The sequence below is a fragment of the Petromyzon marinus genome, chromosome 45, assembly GCF_048934315.1.
Source record: "Petromyzon marinus isolate PM22_M1 ecotype Great Lakes invasive population chromosome 45, UKy_Petmar_22M1.pri1.0, whole genome shotgun sequence".
NCBI classification, from domain to species: domain Eukaryota; kingdom Metazoa; phylum Chordata; class Hyperoartia; order Petromyzontiformes; family Petromyzontidae; genus Petromyzon; species Petromyzon marinus.
The window spans coordinates 10930489-10948793 of record NC_133711.1 but is presented as its reverse complement, the minus strand read 5'-3'; the positions used below and the strand labels follow the sequence as shown (position 1 = coordinate 10948793).

Below are 18305 nucleotides of genomic sequence, written 5' to 3'. Positions count from 1 at the left end.
TTCGGCCCAATAAGTGGACAGCAGCAGAGCCACGCCAATCAACATCTTTCAAACTCCGCCCACTGTTGCCAAGATATGCAACTACTGTACTGTAGCGGCGATCACGTGGATTTCCAATTAACTGAAGCAACGTATTTCTTCAGTTTAAGCACGTGACTTGGAATAAACATTTCCAAGAATGTCAATGCATAACTGTTTTTAGATGATTAATTTGGGCTTAAGGGAAAATCCACGAGGAAAAATGCATGTCAAAATCTCAGGTGCAAATCCGTAAATCGGATAAACCGCACACGGATAATCGAGTCTACTGTGCTGCGGTAATCACCACGCGCCCCTCTGCCTCACTCGCAACGGACGCCGACGATCCCCTGACGTCGTTTGATAAAGAGCGTTTGTATTTTATTTCAATCACTCGACACGTTTCGCCCGGTGGGGGGGAAGGGAAAAACACAAGCTCAAGATAAACGTATGCCACTCGCAAAGCCCTAGGCTTGTCAATCTGACACACGCACGGCGAACGGGCGAGCCATTCGCGTGGCGACGTCACGATGCAAATTTGGCAAATAAAAATAAATGACAATGCCAGCGCGTCACAATCGTCGCTCAACCCCCCCCTCCCCCCAGAAGTGAAAACTCGGCAGGACCCTCCTGGAAAGTTACAAAAAGTCTTGAGACTCAGTGAGGTTTTTTGTCTGGGTCAACAAAGAGCGATGATGATAATGATGATAAACACTCACCTCTGTGAAAACACGTTCCTAGAGAGGTTGATGTGCGCCAGGTGATGGCAACAGCCACGCAGGAAGGGACCGAACAGCTGAAAACATCGTCATCAACATCATTGACATTATCATCAATATATGATTATTAATGTAATCAATACCATTAAAATCTTATCAATATCATCGATATTACCATCGGATTCACGTGTCCCACTTTGCGCGAGCTGGCGTGTAACCAGCCCCCGCCTCATCCTCCTCCACCCAGAGTACTCGGGGCGCTCGTTGTGATCCGGGGGGATCACCGGTCACCCAATCGCATCTCTCGCCGATCACGGCGGAGCGAGAGTGCCTCCACCAAACACTGCGGGATCCTCGAATCCACGCGACAGCGCTGTCAGCGTCGGGAGGCAAGGGTTGGTGGATCACGTGAAACTTTCTCCTCTACCCGTTTGGGTGCCGTGAGATCACCCATCTCTTGGCGTGCCAGGTAATGGCAGTAGAGCGAGCGGGTTGGTTTCCATCTAACGTCTTGTGAGAGACGCAGCTTGCGTGGCGAATGAGGCCGCTACATTTATTTACTCATCTGGGAGATTTGAGCGCCAACTCCCTTGCAGGCGTGGAATTTCCCCCTCGGGTATTCTGATTTTCCTCCCTCCCTCGTTCGTTCCATGGAGACGGCCAAGCATCACAATCTTGGACCGCAGAGCTTGCACAATTGTCGGCGCCAGTTTTGTTGCAGATTTCTCCGCTTTGGCCGTGGTTTCCCCATGGGGCGGGGGGGGGGGTCTGTGCGTCTGAAAAGAAAACATCGTCGTCGTCATCACCATCGTGATGACATCACTCACCGAGTCCACGGCGCAGTCGGTCGCCGATAGGTCGAGGTGTTCGAGTGCATTGGGCACCGCCAGGAAACTGTGCAGATGCTGCGGCCACAAAGCAAAACACCGGAGCGGCATCAGAACGTGCACGATCAACGTGTGCGTGCGTGTGTGTGCGTGCGTGTGCATGTGTGTGTGCATGTGCATGTGTGTGTGCATGTGTGTGTGCGTGTGTGCATTTCTGTCGATGTGCACGAGTGTGTGGCGAGCGGTGGCACAATTGTTAGCGCGCTGCGCGATGAACTCGTCGACAGGGGTTCGATGTCTGCTCGCGACCCACTGCCGGTGACGAGTAGCTGAACCGGTCCGGGGTTTTGTCCCGAGGTCGACTCGAGGAGTAGCTGGCACGGAGCGTAAACGTCAGCACCGGGGAGCCAGATGCGGCCAGGCGTGGTGCTGGCCACCGCCCCCCCCCCCCCCCCCACCTCGTGTGCAGAGTCGGCCTTCAGGAGGTGCTCGCTAACGGCTAAAGGCTGTCCCCCGGGGGGGCGGGGGGGGGGGGTTGTGTTTTCTGCTCGAGCGGCGACGTTGGCGCGAGGTTTTTGTGTGCGCGTCTCTGCGGCGGAAGCGCGAGGCGCGCCGGCACGTACGGTGAGGTCGTCTCCCCGCAGAGCGTTCCCCGACAGGTCCAGGTGAGTGAGCGTGGAGGCGGTCACCGGCGTGCTGGACAGCGCCTGGGCCAGGGTGTTGACGCCTGCCGGAGTGAACGGAGCAGCCACCGGGGATTCTCGCTCAAACGGCCAAGCGGACTCATTTTGCTCCTTCCCACAGCTGTCCCTTTAACACATCCCATCAGTCCCACGGTCTTCTTTTGAGTAGAACATTTTCAGCAGCATTGGGTTCAACGCAAGCAAAAAAAAAACTCAGTTTCGACACTTCAAGTGTTTCATCAGCAGAGGCAGGCCTGCCTAAATCAACGCTGGTGAACTTACAGATATTGTTTAGGCAAGGGCCCTCTTTGTTAGACATGGGTCCCTAATTTGCTCAAATGAGAATCACAGCGGCTCCTGTTCAAAGCCCTGAGCTCGTGGTGGAAATTCCACATTGCTATGGCGTGGTGGGTGTCACGATCCATACAACAGCCACTGCGGACTTCCCCGTGAAGTGGTTCTCATTTTATCAACCGCGGAGGGAGGGAGATCATGGGCTGAAGTCACTCAAACAAGGAATCACTTCGAGTAATCCACTGCCTCCAAATCTGCGGTTAAACCTCCCTCACGCTCCACCAGCTACTGCAACTCTACAGGTTCTGCATGGACCCAGTGTAAGTGTGAACTGTGCACACTCACACAGTGAATACGTGGGCACGTGTCGTTATACATTTGATATGTGGTGTGTGTGTGTGTGGAGCGACTCATGGAGCCATGCAAGTATTCATTTGTGGAGTCAAGCGAGGAGCGATGCGTGGGTGAAGTGGGGGCGATGCGCGGGCGATGTGCGGAGTATTGCGTGGGTGATGCGCGGGTGATTGTGGGGGCGATGCGCGGGTGATTGTGGGAGTGATGTGGGGTTGCGTCACCCTTGGCGGTGAGGGCGGTGCGGGAGAGGTTGAGCAGGGCGAGTCCTTTTCCCAGCTTCCCCAGGGCTCCACTCAAGCAGGCGGCACCTGCAGCACGAGCAGCACGAGCAGCAGCAGCACGAGCAGCAGCAGCATCAGCATCAGTAGCAGCAGCACGAGCAGCAGCAGCATCAGCAGCAGCAGCAGCACGAGCAGCAGCAGCAGCAGCAGCACGAGCAGCAGCAGCAGCACGAGCAGCAGCATCAGTAGCAGCAGCACGAGCAGCAGCATCAGTAGCAGCACGAGCAGCAGCAGCACGAGCAGCAGCAGCAGCATCAGTAGCAGCAGCACGAGCAGCAGCAGTAGCACGAGCAGCAGCAGCAGCCCCTCCAGCTTACTGCGAGTGGTATTCAACTGGAAATGTACTGCACGCTGTCTTGCTTCACAGTGGATGTCAAACGATCCCGTGACGTCGTTTGAACACACGTGGGAACGTCGTGCGGTGGCGGGTCGCGGTACAAATTTGCCCAAAAATGACACCGCAAAACCACTTGGTTGGGAAGTGAATGTCAACCGTCGCACCCTCCTGCCAAACAAACACAGCCCCCCCCCTCCCCCCGTGTAATACAGCAACTCCGCCCTATAGGAACGGCGCAAATACGAAATGTACTCGCGATGTGATGAGTTAAACGGCGATTTACCCAAAAGTTTTTCAACTAATTGTGCTAAAACCTGCCACCCCCCCCACCCCCTCCCGGTTGCATCAGGGGGGCCTTCTATGACCGTGCAGCAGCAGCAGCGCGCAAGCGGACGGTGTGCGCTGCACACGCTGCTCAGACACGCAGCCCTGGGCTGAGAAACTGTGCTCACGTTGAAATGTCTCCCGATAATCTACGGCCTTAACAGCCACACCCTTCTGTCGCAAATAATCGTGGCTTCGTGGTTCCCGTTCCCCCTTGAAGTTCGCTCGGTAATGCCCCCGCCCGTGTTGAGGACTCGGTTGACACTCTTTCATCCACCACAGGTCACAGCAATGCACCCACCCACCCGCCCACTCACCCACACTCATCTACACTCACCCACACTCACCCACACTCACCCACACTAACCCACACACCACAAACACAATGATAGCCTGAACAGCCTGAACAGACTGTTGGGGGCAAGTGCAGTCAAGCGAGCACCTAAGAAGGCTGGCAGGGCACACGAGGGGTGGGGGTGGCCAACTCCACGCCCGTCCGCCTTTGTCTCCCTAGTGGCGATGTTTTACACACCCCACCAGGTACTAATTTGAGGCTGCGTGGACCTAGGGGAGGTCCAGGATCGGTTCAGATAATCGTCACTGGTGTTGGCCGTGAGCAGGAATCGAACCCGGGTCGCCAGCTTCGTAGCGCAGCGTAGCGCTAACCGCTGTACTACCGCTCCCCACCCATTCACACACTCATCCTCTCACCCACTCGCTCTCCCGCTCACACCCACCACACTGCAGGTCATCGCCTCACGTCTCTCTCTGCTCCTTTCTCTCGAAATGCTCCACTGTGGAATCCCCTCCCAACATTATCATCGTCATCTTCGTCATCTTCGTCATCATCATCATCATTATCGTCTCTTCTCCAATCTCTCGCAATAACAATTTCGCTCAATCCAAGCAAGTCCTCGCGTACCAGTAGTGACTTTGATAGTGCTGTTTGTTGCTGGCCGATCGGTGTTTTGGACCACTGGGCCTCATCTCAGCCAGTGTGTAGTCAACAACAACAAAAAACCCCAGTAAGCAATTCAGATGGCTGAAGAAGCAATTTCATAAAAAGAGTAAAAATAACCGATTGAGTAACATTGCGCGATTGGTGATGTGAGGGTGCGTGCGGGGTCGTGACCTCTGTCCTCGAGCGCGTTGCCCGCGAGGCTGATGCTGTGCAGGGCCGTGCCGCCATTCTGCGCCAGGGCCACTCCCAGCTTCTGAGCAAAGTCCCTGGCACACAAAGACAAAGGTCCCCCGTGGGGAAAACCGCAGGCTGCTGGGGAAAGTGCTGTTGGCGAGCACCTACGAAGGCCAACACAGCGGTAGAGACCAGCACAACGCGCCTGGCCGCCTTTGTCTCCGCAGTGCTGACGTTTATACACCATGCCAGGTAATCATTTGAGTCAAAGAAGTTCAACGCACAGTACATTGTGAAAGGCACCTAATAAGTGCACACCACAGACTCGGTGTGGACAAGCCAAAGCCTCGTCGAATGGGAGAAAAAATAAAATAATCGTCAGAAATACACTGGGAGGGTAGTTATCACGACAGCGAGGAGGAAAAGCAGAGAGCTCCGTCCTTGTGAAGAATGGCACCGCTTTGCTACTGCGGGGGGCGAGGGCGGTGTTTTATTGGTTAAGCGGCAATTCATTGACCGGGGCAGCAGCTGTGTGGTGGTCTCTTGCCACCACCGAGCAAAACTTTAATAAAACTGCAAGACAAACTGGTTGTTCGTGTCATGTGTGGCGAATTTCCAGCTCTGAGAGAATTGTAACAATTGGTTTGACTGTCACGTGATAAAAACAAGCCAATTTGCATAGCCAACGTCGCAGAAGAGGAGCGCCGGACCCCACCTCGAGGCAGACCAAAACCCGGACAGAGACCCCCACAAGCCAGCCTGGGTCTATAAATAAAAAAAATACTGAGCATCAGTATTTTGGCACCAGGACCTCAGTACAAATCCGCCCCTGCAACCCGAACACAGATGCCAATTCTGTGACCGTCCCCCGGTCCAAGCTGGCCAGAGTGTGTGTGGGACACGTGTGCCAAGATGAAAGGTTTTCTTCTCAGGAGCACTTCTGTGGAAATGTCTCCTCCACAGGAAGGGGTTAAATGGGTCCACGGCGCAAAACTCCACTGGGAGCAAGCCGGGAACCAGGATGGGCGTTTCCATAGTAACTGGTTGTCATGGAGATTTTAAAGCGCTGCTGCCACATTTACATATACGAGTACAATAACAAAACGCGGACATACGTCACACGCGTGTAATCATACGTGGCGCACATTGACGCGTGATGCAACGCTGCCTCCGTTGCTGCCGATCCGAGAAAAATATCGAATTTGACTTCAGGACAGAGCGTTGCTTGTTTGCAAAATGCAAGCGTTATTTATTTCTTACAATAACTTCACCCGGAAAATGCCTCGCGACTGAGCGCCTTGTTTGCTCGGGTGTCCGGGGCCCAATTGTGCGGTGAAACGGCGAGTCTGTTCGGAAATGTCATGGCACGGCGTGGGGAAGGGGGGGGGGCGGGGGGGGGGAAAGGGGGGGGCGTGGGGGGAGCCACGGGACTCACGGATGAGCTGCGAGCGGTGGTTGTGACCGTGTGTAACTCCCCTGCGCGTGCGCTGCCGTGCAACGCGTTACAGTCGTCAACAACACATCTTTTGTTACTCACGAAGCCGGAATTTTTCCGAAATTAAGCGAAATCACAAATATTTATCGCACCATTATTTAGATTTAATTTTTTTACATTTTGCAATTTCAACTTCATCAATTCATCCTATCGGCCCTAATTGTTTTGTTACCCGGTAATTATTTACCAAAGCCTGAGAAATTACTCACACTTAAGATCCCAGTTTGAGGACAGGCAGCAGCTTGGTTTCAAACCCTAGAATCTCAGCGGAGCCGTCAGCTCAGTGCCGCGACAGTGCACGGCCACACGCTGGCGTTCATCGTTTGGCCACAATAGCAACCGCATCGGTTGCCAGCGAGCAGTCGGCTATGTACAACGCGTCCGTGGCCGGTGGGTCTCACGTCTTGAGGCCGGCATTCTCCAACAGAAGTTCCTGGAGTTGCGTGGAGCGCGCAACGGCCCGGAGGACTTGCTCGCTCACTTCCGAGCCCTGGAACAAGCAGAGCAGGGAGCGGTACGTCAACAAGTGAACCAGTGACGCGTGGAGCGGTGCGTTAACAACTAAACCAGTGAAGCATGGAGTGGTGCGTCAACAACTAAAGCAGTGACGCATGGAGCGGTGCGTCAACAAGTGAACGAGTGACGCATGGAGCGGTGCGTCAACAACTAAACCAGTGACGAGTGGAGCGGTGCGTCAACAACTAAAGTAGTGATGAGTGGAGCGGTGCATCAACAACTAAAGCAGTGACGCATGGAGCGGTGCATAAACAACTAAACCAGTGACGCGTGGAGCGGTGCATAAACAACTCAACCAGTGATGAGTGGAGCGGTGCGTCAACAACTAAAGCAGTGATGAGTGGAGCGGTGCCTCAACAACTAAAGCAGTGACGAGTGGAGCGGTGCGTCAACAACTAAAACAGTGACGAGTGGAGTGGTGCGTCAACAACTCAACCAGTGATGAGTGGAGCGGTGCGTCAACAACTAAAGCAGTGATGAGTGGAGCGGTGCATAAACAACTCAACCAGTGATGAGTGGAGCGGTGCGTCAACAACTAAAGCAGTGATGAGTGGAGCGGTGCATAAACAACTCAACCAGTGACGCATGGAGCGGTGCGTCAACAACTAAAACAGTGACGAGTGGAGCGGTGCGTCAACAACTAAAGCAGTGACGAGTGGAGCGGTGCGTCAACAACTAAAACAGTGACGAGTGGAGTGGTGCGTCAACAACTAAAGCAGTGACGAATGGAGCGGTGCGTCAACAACTAAAACAGTGACGAATGGAGCGGTGCGTCAACAACTAAAGCAGTGACGAGTGGAGCGGTGCATCAACAACTAAAGCAGTGACGCGTGGAGCGGTGCGTCAACAACTAAACCAGTGACGAGTGGAGCGGTGCGTCAACAAGTGAACCAGTGACGCATGGAGCGGTGCGTCAACAACTAAACCAGTGACGCATGGAGCGGTGCGTCAACAACTAAAGCAGTGACGCGTGGAGCGGTGTGACGCAACAAAAATGTACAGCTCAACATGACCGGGAGGGGCGAGCGAGTGCGTGTTGCTCACCAACTTCAGGTCCTGTGCCAATAGTTTGGTGAACCACTGGTTAAACTCCAGCACAGCCACAATCGGTACCAAGTCCCTGCAAATAGATCGGCAACAGAGCGTCACAGCCCCCACAGAGCAAGACATCGAGCGAGTGAACACGTGGTTGCGTACGCGACTGCAGAAGTGCCGCCGTGAACCCAAAGCGTCCCTTGCACGCCCAAATGCCGCTTCCCTCCTCGCTCTGCGGTGGAGGCGTCCGTAGCCGTGGCGTTCCACCAGTGGCCGTGGTGCTCACCGATTGTCCAGGTGGCTGAAGTCCTGCAGGTTAAGCTCGTGGGTGTCCTGGGAGAGGTAGATGGTGTCCACGTCCTGCCACGCATACGTTGAACAAAATGCATATAATATAATTATAATACAAGCACTCCTCTACTTACGAACGAGTTAGGTTCTAGAAGTCTGTTCGTAAGTCGATTTGTTCATAAGTCCACCTTCACTCCTGTCGATTCCAAACGTGTTGTTACAGCACGTACACTAAACACGGGAAATGGCTTTAAAAGTTGTATAATCTCCTGTAGATGTAGATGCCACTGGTTCTTCACGTTCTGCAGATGTAGATGCCACCACCGCCATCTATTGCACGGCGGTTTAACTTATCGCTCTCAGTCTGAACAGGCAATTTTGTTGGCGTCTCTAAAGTTCGCAAGTCGAATGTCGTAAAGGAGCCCCTGTACTCCTGTTGTGTATCGATAGTTCAATGTTCATGTGCCACTTTATTGAGGGACTATTGTTTGTTATCTTGGTGTGGTCTGGAACTGTTCCTGCATTATTATTATTATTCACCCAGTGAACCACCGAAAAATATTCTTAGCTCTTTCGGTAAAGTCACGTTGAAGGGAAACAATAAAATAATAAAATATATATAAAACAATAAAAATTCTCACGACGTTTCGACCATAACACAAACGGTCATCATCAGGTGTGAAAAAACCAACGGCAAGAAACATTTGAAAGAAGTAGCGGTGTGCATTAATTTATTTATTTTTAAACGGTGTATTTATTTAAAAAAAAACGTCAGCGCCACGTGCAGCGATTTGGCAGTTTATTTAGAAGGACTAGTCCATCTATGTTCTGAAAAGAGGAGGGGGGAGACGAAAAATTAATGTATGCTGTCTGAAAGCCACTGTAAGCGTGAACAATCAATTAAGACCTGAAATGGTTTATCAAATCCTTCCAATGATTGCTAAGCCAGAATCCATCTTCTCGGTTGAAATTGTCGCTGTGCTTGTATATGTGGATAGCCTCATGAACGAATCTCTCATGGTAGCCAGATGGCTTACAAAGAACCTCTGTCTTGGAAAAGTCAATGTCATGTGAGCCTACTGAATTATAACAATGATCTGCCATGGCCGAGGTGTTGGTCCTACCGTGTTTAAGGTCTGTTTTGTGTTCACGAATGCGGTCTGAGACATGGCGTTTGGTTTCTCCAATGTAACTACTACCACAGAGGCAACTTAGTTTGTAGACACCAGGGTACTGTATGTCCGGAATCACATCTTTTACAGACGGAACCAGATCACGGATTTTATGTAATGTGTTGAAACGGACCTGGATCTTGTGTTTATTGAAGATTTTGGAGATCTTTTTTGTGATCCCCGCAATGTAGGGTAAAGTGATGGTTTTGAAATGCTCCTCAAGAGGGTCCTTCTTCATGCTTTGAGTGATAGCTTTGCGGATTGTATAGTCGGAGTAACCATGAGCCTTAAGAGATGTTTTAGCAGTGCTGTCCCACGCCACCTGTAAAGCCACCACATTCCAGATGACTAAATAACGAAGACGTCTAGATCTTTGTTTGGCAGCCTCATTCACAAAAAACTTCATCTCAAAACGCCACTTCAAAACGAGATGGAAATGAACCCATTTGCTGTACTCTCACGCCCTGGCAAGCTAGGAGACGGGTAGGGAGAGAGTTCCTCGGAATGTGCGCGTGATCCACCGATGCCCCCTCACCGCCTCAGTGGCACATTATACAAGCCACGAGCAGCACGGCCACCAGTAACGGATGAGTCAACGGCCGTCCGTCGCTTCTTCCCGAGGCTCATCAGGGGGGAAGGATGGCGGCTCGCTGGCCCTCCCGGTGAATCAGTCAGTCAGTTACTCCTCTTCATCCCCCCTATGGGACATGAAGGCCGCAAATGAGTTCCCTCCACTTCTTCCTGTCCTTGGCAACGTGTAGAGCCTCGCCCCGAGAGAAGTTGATCGCTGTCACTAGCTCCTCCTCTTCCTTCACCACGGTCTTGCGCCAGGCGGTCTTTGGGGTGCGCCCGGTGAACGCTGCGGCGGATACCGGCCATGGAACACTCCGCGCCGTACACTGTCGATGTCAGAGATCCCCAAACGCCAAAAATCGTCTCACCCCCACCTCGCCCTCCCCCTCCCCCACTTGCTGAATTTGGGACTTTACCCCACAGGTGACTCAACTGGGGATGACACAGCAAGGCCTCGTCAACTGGGGATGACACAGCAAGGCCTCGATTTGCGGCCGCTCATGCTCACACGTTGCTTCGCCGCAACGTCGCCAGCTCGTTGGGAAAACGTCGTTCGATTTAAAGAACAACGTCTGGTTGATTCGCTGTAACGTCGTTGCGGAGAATTTTAAGAAAAGAATGCAGTGGCTTTGGCTGTATATTGTACGGTACTATACTAGCCTCTCTAAATGCAATCTCTTCCGCCATCTCTGGTGAGTGATCTGCATGGACTTATATTATTTATTGCTACATAACATATTTTTGGGTTCCTTTTGCTGTGTTTTTTTTTGTAATTCTCTCCAAATTTTGAGAATTTTTTTTTATCACCCACAGGAACGTATCCTAAATTTATATCGTCAAGTCAACGGTGAAATATATATGTATCAATTCACGTTTTGTCTTACCTAATGTCACGTTTTACAGGGATTCATCCCTTGCAGTGCATTGCAAACATCGCCACCGCCCACCGCAAAACTAGCGCGCAAAACGGTGCTCGTGAAACAGCAGTGCTTCTACCTTCCCCGATAGCTGTGCGCTATGAGAATCGCGCAAAAAATATAATAAATATGATGATATTATCACTTGCATATACACGGAGTGTGCTTACACACCTCGGCAATTCACGGTGCCTGACGTCTCATCTCAAGCGGGCGTTAGCCAAAGCAGCGATGATGGCTGCTGTGCGCGTCATCCCCACTGAGTAACTCGCAGGTGACGTTTTTGCAGATTTGGACTGTGAAGCCGGCAAAACAATGGGTCTAACTGGTCTCGAACTTGGTCAAACGGAGTGGGACTGAGTGAGCCACGGGTTCCAGCATTCGCGATCGTGAGAGGTGTGCGTGGGCGAGCGATCATGGGAGGGGTGTGTGGGCTAGCGAGTGAAGAGGTGAGAGTGGGCGAGCGATCGTGGGAGGTGTGGCCAGACGTACCCACTGCACCTCCTCGCGGTAAGGCAGGTTGTAGTAATCGCACAGACACGCGTACATCTGGGAGAAGCCGCCTGCCGTTGGGAGGGGTTGGACACGGGGAGCAGGGTGAGCACGCATTGTTCGGGCATGGATGATACGAAGACAAAGATCCCCCCGTGTGTAGCCTTAACAGACTTTTTGGGGTAAGTGCTGTCAGCGAGCACTTATGAAGGCCGGCACATAAAGGGGTGGGTGGCCAGCACCATGGCCGTCCGGCTTTGTCTCCGCAGTGCTGATGATTTTCACATCGCACCAGGTACTCGTATAAGGCTGAGTCACTCTCTAGGGGAGGTCCAGGACCGGTTCAGATAATTGCCACTGGTGTTGCCTGCGAGAGAGGGAACTGAACTGGAGTCGCCGGGTTGGTAACGCAGCGCTCTAACCGCGACACTACCACTCCCCACAACGTCAACGCAGGCATGCGATCTGTCTAAGCAGACAATTCGCCTCCTTCCCGTCTGACACATCTCATCTGCCACGCAGAATTATTCAAGAAAAACGCTTCACCAGTTTCGACATTCAGTGTCTCATCAGAAGAAACCGATCCGGTGGTGAGCGCATTTGTGCTACGAACCCGGCGACCCGGCTTCGATTCCCGCTCACGGTCAACACCAGCGATGATTATCTGAACCAGTCCTGGGCCTCTCCTAGGTCGACAGTCTCAAATGAGTACCTGGCGCGATGTGTAAACATCGCCACTCAGGAGACAAAGGGGGCCAGGCGTGGTGTTGGCCACCCACCCCCTCGTGTGCCGTGTCGGCCTTCATAAGTGCTCACTTACAGCACTTGCCCCTACAGCCTGTTAAGGATATGCGGGGGATCTTTGTCTTTGCTTCAGTCTGTGCGTGTTATTGCATTAGTGAGGGACAGTGGTGTAGCAGCAGCTAAGCGCTATGCGATGAACCCAGGAACTTGAGTACAATTCACGCCCACGGCCAACATTAATCAGTGTTGAACATCTGAAGGGTCTGGCACATTGTGGTGTAAACATTGCCACTTTGGAGACCAATACATGCACGGTGCTAACCACAACCACCCCCTCACAGAATCACTGTGTCGGCCCTCACAGGCACTCGCTAACAGCACTTGCCTCGACAACCTGCATTAGGCTACGTGGGGAGGACCTTAGTTTGTCGCTGTGTGATGCGTGCTGTGGTTCCTCACCGCACGGGCCTGGCTCGGGGGGCAAGTGGCTCTCCCACACGGCCTGCAGCCGCGCCAGCCGCTCCTGCGGCTCCACCACCACCCTCTGCATCAACCTCCTGCACCCGGGGCCGGTTCACAGACATCAGCGTGACGACGCGAAGTGATGAGACGACGCGGAGCGATGAGACAACACAGAGCAATGAGACAGAGCAGTGAGACAACACAGAGCAATGAGACAACACAGAGCAATGAGACAACACAGAGCAATGTGACAACACAGAGTAATGAGACAACACAGAGCAATGAGACAGAGCAATGAGACAGAGCAATGAGACAACACAGTGCAATGAGACAACACAGAGTAATGAGACGACACACACACCAGGTATTCCCTCTCGGGCGACGCTCCAGGTGGGATGTTAAAGTGGGTTACAAACGTAAAAGTAAACACCGCTAATAAAACCGCAACCGCGGCTCGACAAGTCCGTCAATGACGCTGCGGCCGTGACGGTGAACATTATACAGCAGTGGAGCAGTGCGAGGGAAGAAGCAGAAAAACAAGTGTTTTGACCTGCAGTGTGGTGAGTGGGTGAATAATTGGGTGGGCGAGTGGTGGTTGAGTGAGCGAGCAAGTACATGGGCGAGTCGGTGAGGGGGTGCGTGGGTGAGTGGGCGAGTGAGTGGGCGATTGGATGGTTGAGCGTAGGCGAGTGGGCGAGCGTGTTGTTGTAACTGGCAGTATGGTGGTGGGTGAACGGTGTGGATGAGACGAAACAGTCGGCGTCTGGCAGGCCGAGTCTCCACATCGGCGGAGGAGGGATCGACGAGGCACGTTCACGGGAACAGTCGCCGAGGTGGCAGTCATAAAAAGCGACAGGGAGGCGACCGACTGCCGGCGAGCGAGCAACCGGAGTGAAATGGCGGCAGCTGGACCCGGCGCAGAGCCGACGGCACGGCCGCAGAGGGCGCAACGGCAGGACCATGACGAGCGCTCGCACAACCGGCGGCGTGGGGACGCTGTGGCACGCGCCGGGATACGCCCCGGCGGCACCTCTCGGCTCCATTCCTCGTTACCGCGCCGGCGCTGTGCGCTGTGCGTGCGCGCTGTGTGCGCTGTGAGCTGTGCGCTGTGCGCTGTGTGTGTGCGTGCGTGCTGTGCGTACGTGTGTGTGTGCGTGTGCTGTTTCCTGTGAGCTGTGCGTGTGCGTGCGCGCTGTGCGTGTGTGCTGTGTGTGTGTGCTGTGCGTTGTGTGCGCTGTGTGCGCTGTGCGTGCGCGCTGCGCGCTGTGCGTGTGCGCTGTGTGTTGTGTGCGCTGTGCGTGCGCGCTGTGTGTTGTGTGCGCTGTGCGTGCTGTGTGTGCTGTGCGTGCTGTGCGCTGTGTGCGTGCAGCTGTGCGCTGTGTGTGTGCTGTGCGTGTGCGCTGTGCGCTGTGTGTGTGCTGTGTGTGCGTGCTGTGCGGCTCACATGGGGGACGCCCCGGGGAAGAGCTTCTTGAGGGAGCAGCCGACGTAGCCGACGATTTGATCGGTCTCCTCCTGCGACGCCAGCTTGAAGGGGAAGGACTGCCGATCCGTGTCGATCAGCAGCTGGGGGGGGCGAGCAGCGTGGGCAACGCGCCCAGTGCACGCGGTTAGCGCGTGCACACATCACGACTCGGGGACGTTGCAGGGGTGCCGACCGCTAACCCTGTTCCGAATGGATTCTCACGAGTAAAGACATTTTTGTATTTTGTACATTATTTTTATTCGCGACATTCTTCCTCCAGGACGAATGCTGATTCGATAACGGACCAGCAGCGTTCTTATGTAGCAAACGCACACACACACACACACGTAGCAGACACGTAATGACACGTGCGCACACATTATACATCTATAACCGATACAGTTTGCATTTTCGCACTGAATATCACACCCAGTCAATCGTGTAAATAAGTAAATAGATGCCTCGCACGGCCGCTCCATGCAGAACACACCCGCGGCTGCAGCAGTGGAAGTGTGAGTGAGGCGTCGCTCACAGATCTCACTCCGCCAAGAGCCGTGACACCGCACGTGCAGTGCGCGTGCCGGAGGAGGGGTACCTCGGTGTGTCTGTGCGGTGTTCACTCGAGCCACGCGGATACGCACCTGGCACGGCTTCACACTCGTCAGCGATTCTATGTCCAGGAAGTGGAAAGAAGTCTCCACCTGGACGCCAGACAAAATGACAGCACACACCACAGCATTCGCCTGGTATGCAGGAGGTCGTGGGTTCGATCCCGATCCCGACGCTGACGTCTGCTGCTGTATATTTGAAGTTTGCGTGTCTCTCTCCTCGTGGTCGCGTGGATTTTTCTCCAGGTCCTCGGGTTTTTCCCCCTCACATTTATAACGTGCATTTAAGAGTATCTGTCTGCTATATAGGTCCACGTGATAAGCCATCGTTGAGCTATCTTTTATGGCCAGATTGCTTCTGAAAAAAACTACATAGCTCAGTGGGCCTTTCCTGGTAAAATAAAAGCTAGTTTATAGCTTAGTTTATTCTGTCAGCATTGTCGGTTTCTTAACACAGCTGCAGAAGTGGGCCCAAAGCGCCAAGTTCCTTCAACAAACAGCGCCGTCAAAGTTGACATAGGCGAGAGTATTAAACACGTTTTGTAAAGTTGAGCAAGGTCGTTATTATTTTTTTGTAAGAGCTTGGGACAAGAGACAGTGATGACGAAGACGATGGGAGGAGGGAATTCCATGGTGGAGCAGAGAGTGGGAAGAAGCAGAAAGTAAAGTGCGGTGACCTGCAGACTGGTGAGTGAGTGGAGGAATGAGTGGGTGAGTGAGTGAGTGGGTGAGTGGAGGAATGAGTGGGTGAGTGAGTGGAGGAATGAGTGGGTGAGTGAGTGGAGGAATGAGTGGGTGAGTGGAGGAATGAGTGGGTGAGTGAGTGAGTGAGTGTGTGAGTGAGTGGGTAAGTGGAGGAATGAGTGGGTGAGTGGAGGAATGAGTGGGTGAGTGAGTGGGTGGGTGAGTGGAGGAATGAGTGGGTGAGTGAGTGGAGGAATGAGTGGGTGAGTGAGTGGAGGAATGAGTGGGTGAGTGGAGGAATGAGTGGGTGAGTGAGTGAGTGTGTGAGTGAGTGGGTAAGTGGAGGAATGAGTGGGTGAGTGGAGGAATGAGTGGGTGAGTGGAGGAATGAGTGGGTGAGTGAGTGGGTGAGTGGAGGAATGAGTGGGTGAGTGAGTGAGTGTGTGAGTGGGTGAGTGGAGGAATGAGTGGGTGAGTGAGTGAGTGAGTGGAGGAATGAGTGGGTGAGTGGGTGTGTGAGTGTGCGAGTGGATTTGTGAGTGGATGAATAAGTGGTTGAGTGAGTGGATGAGTGGGTGTGTGAGTGAGTGGGTGAGTGAGTGAGTGGGTGAGTGAGTGGGTGCGTGAGTGGGTGGGTGAATAAGTGATTGAGTGTGTGAGTGAATTAAAATGAGTGGGTGTGTGAGTGTGTGACTGGAAGAATGAGTGAGTGGGTGTGTGGGTGAGTGGCTGGTTGTGTGTATGTTGTTGTGACCTGCAATGTGGTGCTGGTTGAACACAGTGTGGTGGATGAGGCGACACGGTCATTGTCTGGTATAGACTGAGTCCTGTACACAGGTGGAGAAATTAATGATTGACATTCGCAGGAAAATGGACGACAGCATTAGTGATAGCAGAGTGAAACGGAGGCAATTGATCGCTGGTGACCGAGTGAATCCATTTTGAAAAATATAATAACCATAAATATTCCATATTAACGGAGTATTATATGTTATATAGTTTTGTGCCAAACTAGGACTCGTATCAAACAGAGACGGTCCTTGCCTACAAACATCTGGTAGTTCACACAGCGTTGGTTTGAACAAGCCCGACTCTGCTGATGAAACCTGCCAAGGGTTTGCCTGCATTCTTTAAAACCCGTGCTGCTGAAACATTACACTCCCAGAAGGCCGTGCGGCCGAGGGGATGTGTAACGAACACGGAGCAGCAACCGTGGGACGGGGGGCGGCCGCACCGTCCGCTCGTCCACTCAGCACCTGGCGGCGAGGAAGAGGTATCAGCACTGCGACACACACAGCAACAATGGCCACTATTCGCCACTAAGTGGCAGAGACATCACCACGGCGCTTGTGGCAGAATAGGTGCGCTTTGAGGCCAAGTTAAGTGTTGAAGGATCACTGGCAGCAGATCACAGGAGAGGCTCAGATGCCATGGGTCACCTGAGATGACCGACAGATGCGCCAACCGTGCTCCCCACTATGCCAACGTGCTGTGTTTTAGCCGCCCAGGCGCTCCGCTCGTTGTTGTGAGCGTCGCTGCTCTGCCCTCCGCTGCTGTTAGCGGGTGACTCCAACTCCCCCGGTAGCATCCTTCATTAGTCTTTTTCACAGAAGCTGGTCTTGACACTACTGGTCCCAGTCACCGACAAATCCACTCAGCTCCACATCCTCCTGCACAACACCAGTCCATCTCTTCTCCAGCCCCTGCCGTGCCCGTTTATCCCTCTCTATCTGGCCAAACAGAAGCTGCTTGGGGGCATGCTGTGACTGGGCATGTGGGCTATGTGATCCAGCCAACGCAGCATCTCCTACCAGAGGAGCTCACTGATGGGACTGTTTAGATCTTTCAAGGATTTGTAAGCTCATCACACAATCCACCCTGGTTAAACCCGATATATGTAATAGGCAGGCTAACCTTATTTTTCTAACCGGCACAGATGTTCCATGAGAGGAGTCCATGTTGTGCAAGAATAGAGAAGGGAGGGCATAGTCGTGGCCAAGAAGACCCGAAACTTTGTGTGGCGCAACAATCCAGGTAGCTTCCACACAGCTTTATGCAGCAAATACAAAAATAATGCTGCTCATCAGATTCGGAGTGAGATCTCCACTGCAACACCGGAGCTGGTCATAAGCGCACTGCCCAGGTACAGAAACGTTTCCACTCTCTCCACAACTGCCCTGTCACTCATGGGGAGTTGAGGGGGTGGAGTGTTCGATGACACAATACCCTGGCAGGTGCTTAGTTTGGTAGGGCTAATAGGATCACTCTTAGAGTTGTGATCGTAAGCTCCTGGGGAAGTTTCTGTCTCCTCAGCAATCCGCAACCACCACTCATTCTTGCAGTTCCACACGGCTCTCTGAAGCTCTGAGCGAAGACTGTGGTAAGCCTCTTCATTCTCGGACGTGGGATGTCGTAGACGGTGGGAGTGGGCCTGTCGCGTTCTCTCGGCGAGCTGGAACACCTCCTCCGTCAGCCAGGGTATCTGGGGAGGTCTGGACTGCATGCCCACTACAGCCGTTGCAGCTGCATGAGCCGCTGTCCTGAACCTCACCCGTTTTTCCCTCAGCAACAGGAGAAGCGGGGGGGGGGGGGGGGATGATGCCAACCCCAGCCGGAAGAATCCCTGTCACATCTTACAGATGACAAGCGATGACAAGCAGCCAGATCAGCTCCACGAACGCAGTGCGGCACGCGGACCCTCGGAATCGCCCCGGTGACGAGACGTGTGCCGAGGTCTGGAGACGGTGGCACTCACCTTGGAAGGGACGCGGGCAGTCAGCAGAAACGTGCGGCACGCGGTCAGGATCTGAGGAGGGAACACGCACACACACGCGCCACACAAAAACACCACGCAGCTGTGAGTCATTGCCGGGCGGCCA

General features: G+C 53.4%; 1 protein-coding gene across 2 annotated transcripts in view; it reads right to left on the bottom strand.

Moving 5' to 3' along the window:
• The window catches only part of CARMIL1 (capping protein regulator and myosin 1 linker 1), a 63491-nt gene that overhangs the window by 35211 nt on the left and 9975 nt on the right, over positions 1 to 18305 (bottom strand). For both annotated transcript variants that reach the window (XM_032971265.2, XM_076074094.1), the window contains exons 3-15: positions 18182 to 18232; positions 14776 to 14835; positions 14114 to 14235; positions 12667 to 12764; positions 11464 to 11534; positions 8305 to 8378; positions 8028 to 8103; positions 6869 to 6957; positions 4970 to 5064; positions 3117 to 3203; positions 2188 to 2291; positions 1565 to 1642; positions 738 to 814 (exon numbers count right to left, since the gene is read on the bottom strand). In XM_032971265.2, coding sequence (XP_032827156.2) covers positions 738 to 814; positions 1565 to 1642; positions 2188 to 2291; positions 3117 to 3203; positions 4970 to 5064; positions 6869 to 6957; positions 8028 to 8103; positions 8305 to 8378; positions 11464 to 11534; positions 12667 to 12764; positions 14114 to 14235; positions 14776 to 14835; positions 18182 to 18232 — 1082 coding nt within the window. The remainder of the gene's footprint in view (positions 1 to 737; positions 815 to 1564; positions 1643 to 2187; positions 2292 to 3116; positions 3204 to 4969; positions 5065 to 6868; positions 6958 to 8027; positions 8104 to 8304; positions 8379 to 11463; positions 11535 to 12666; positions 12765 to 14113; positions 14236 to 14775; positions 14836 to 18181; positions 18233 to 18305) is intronic.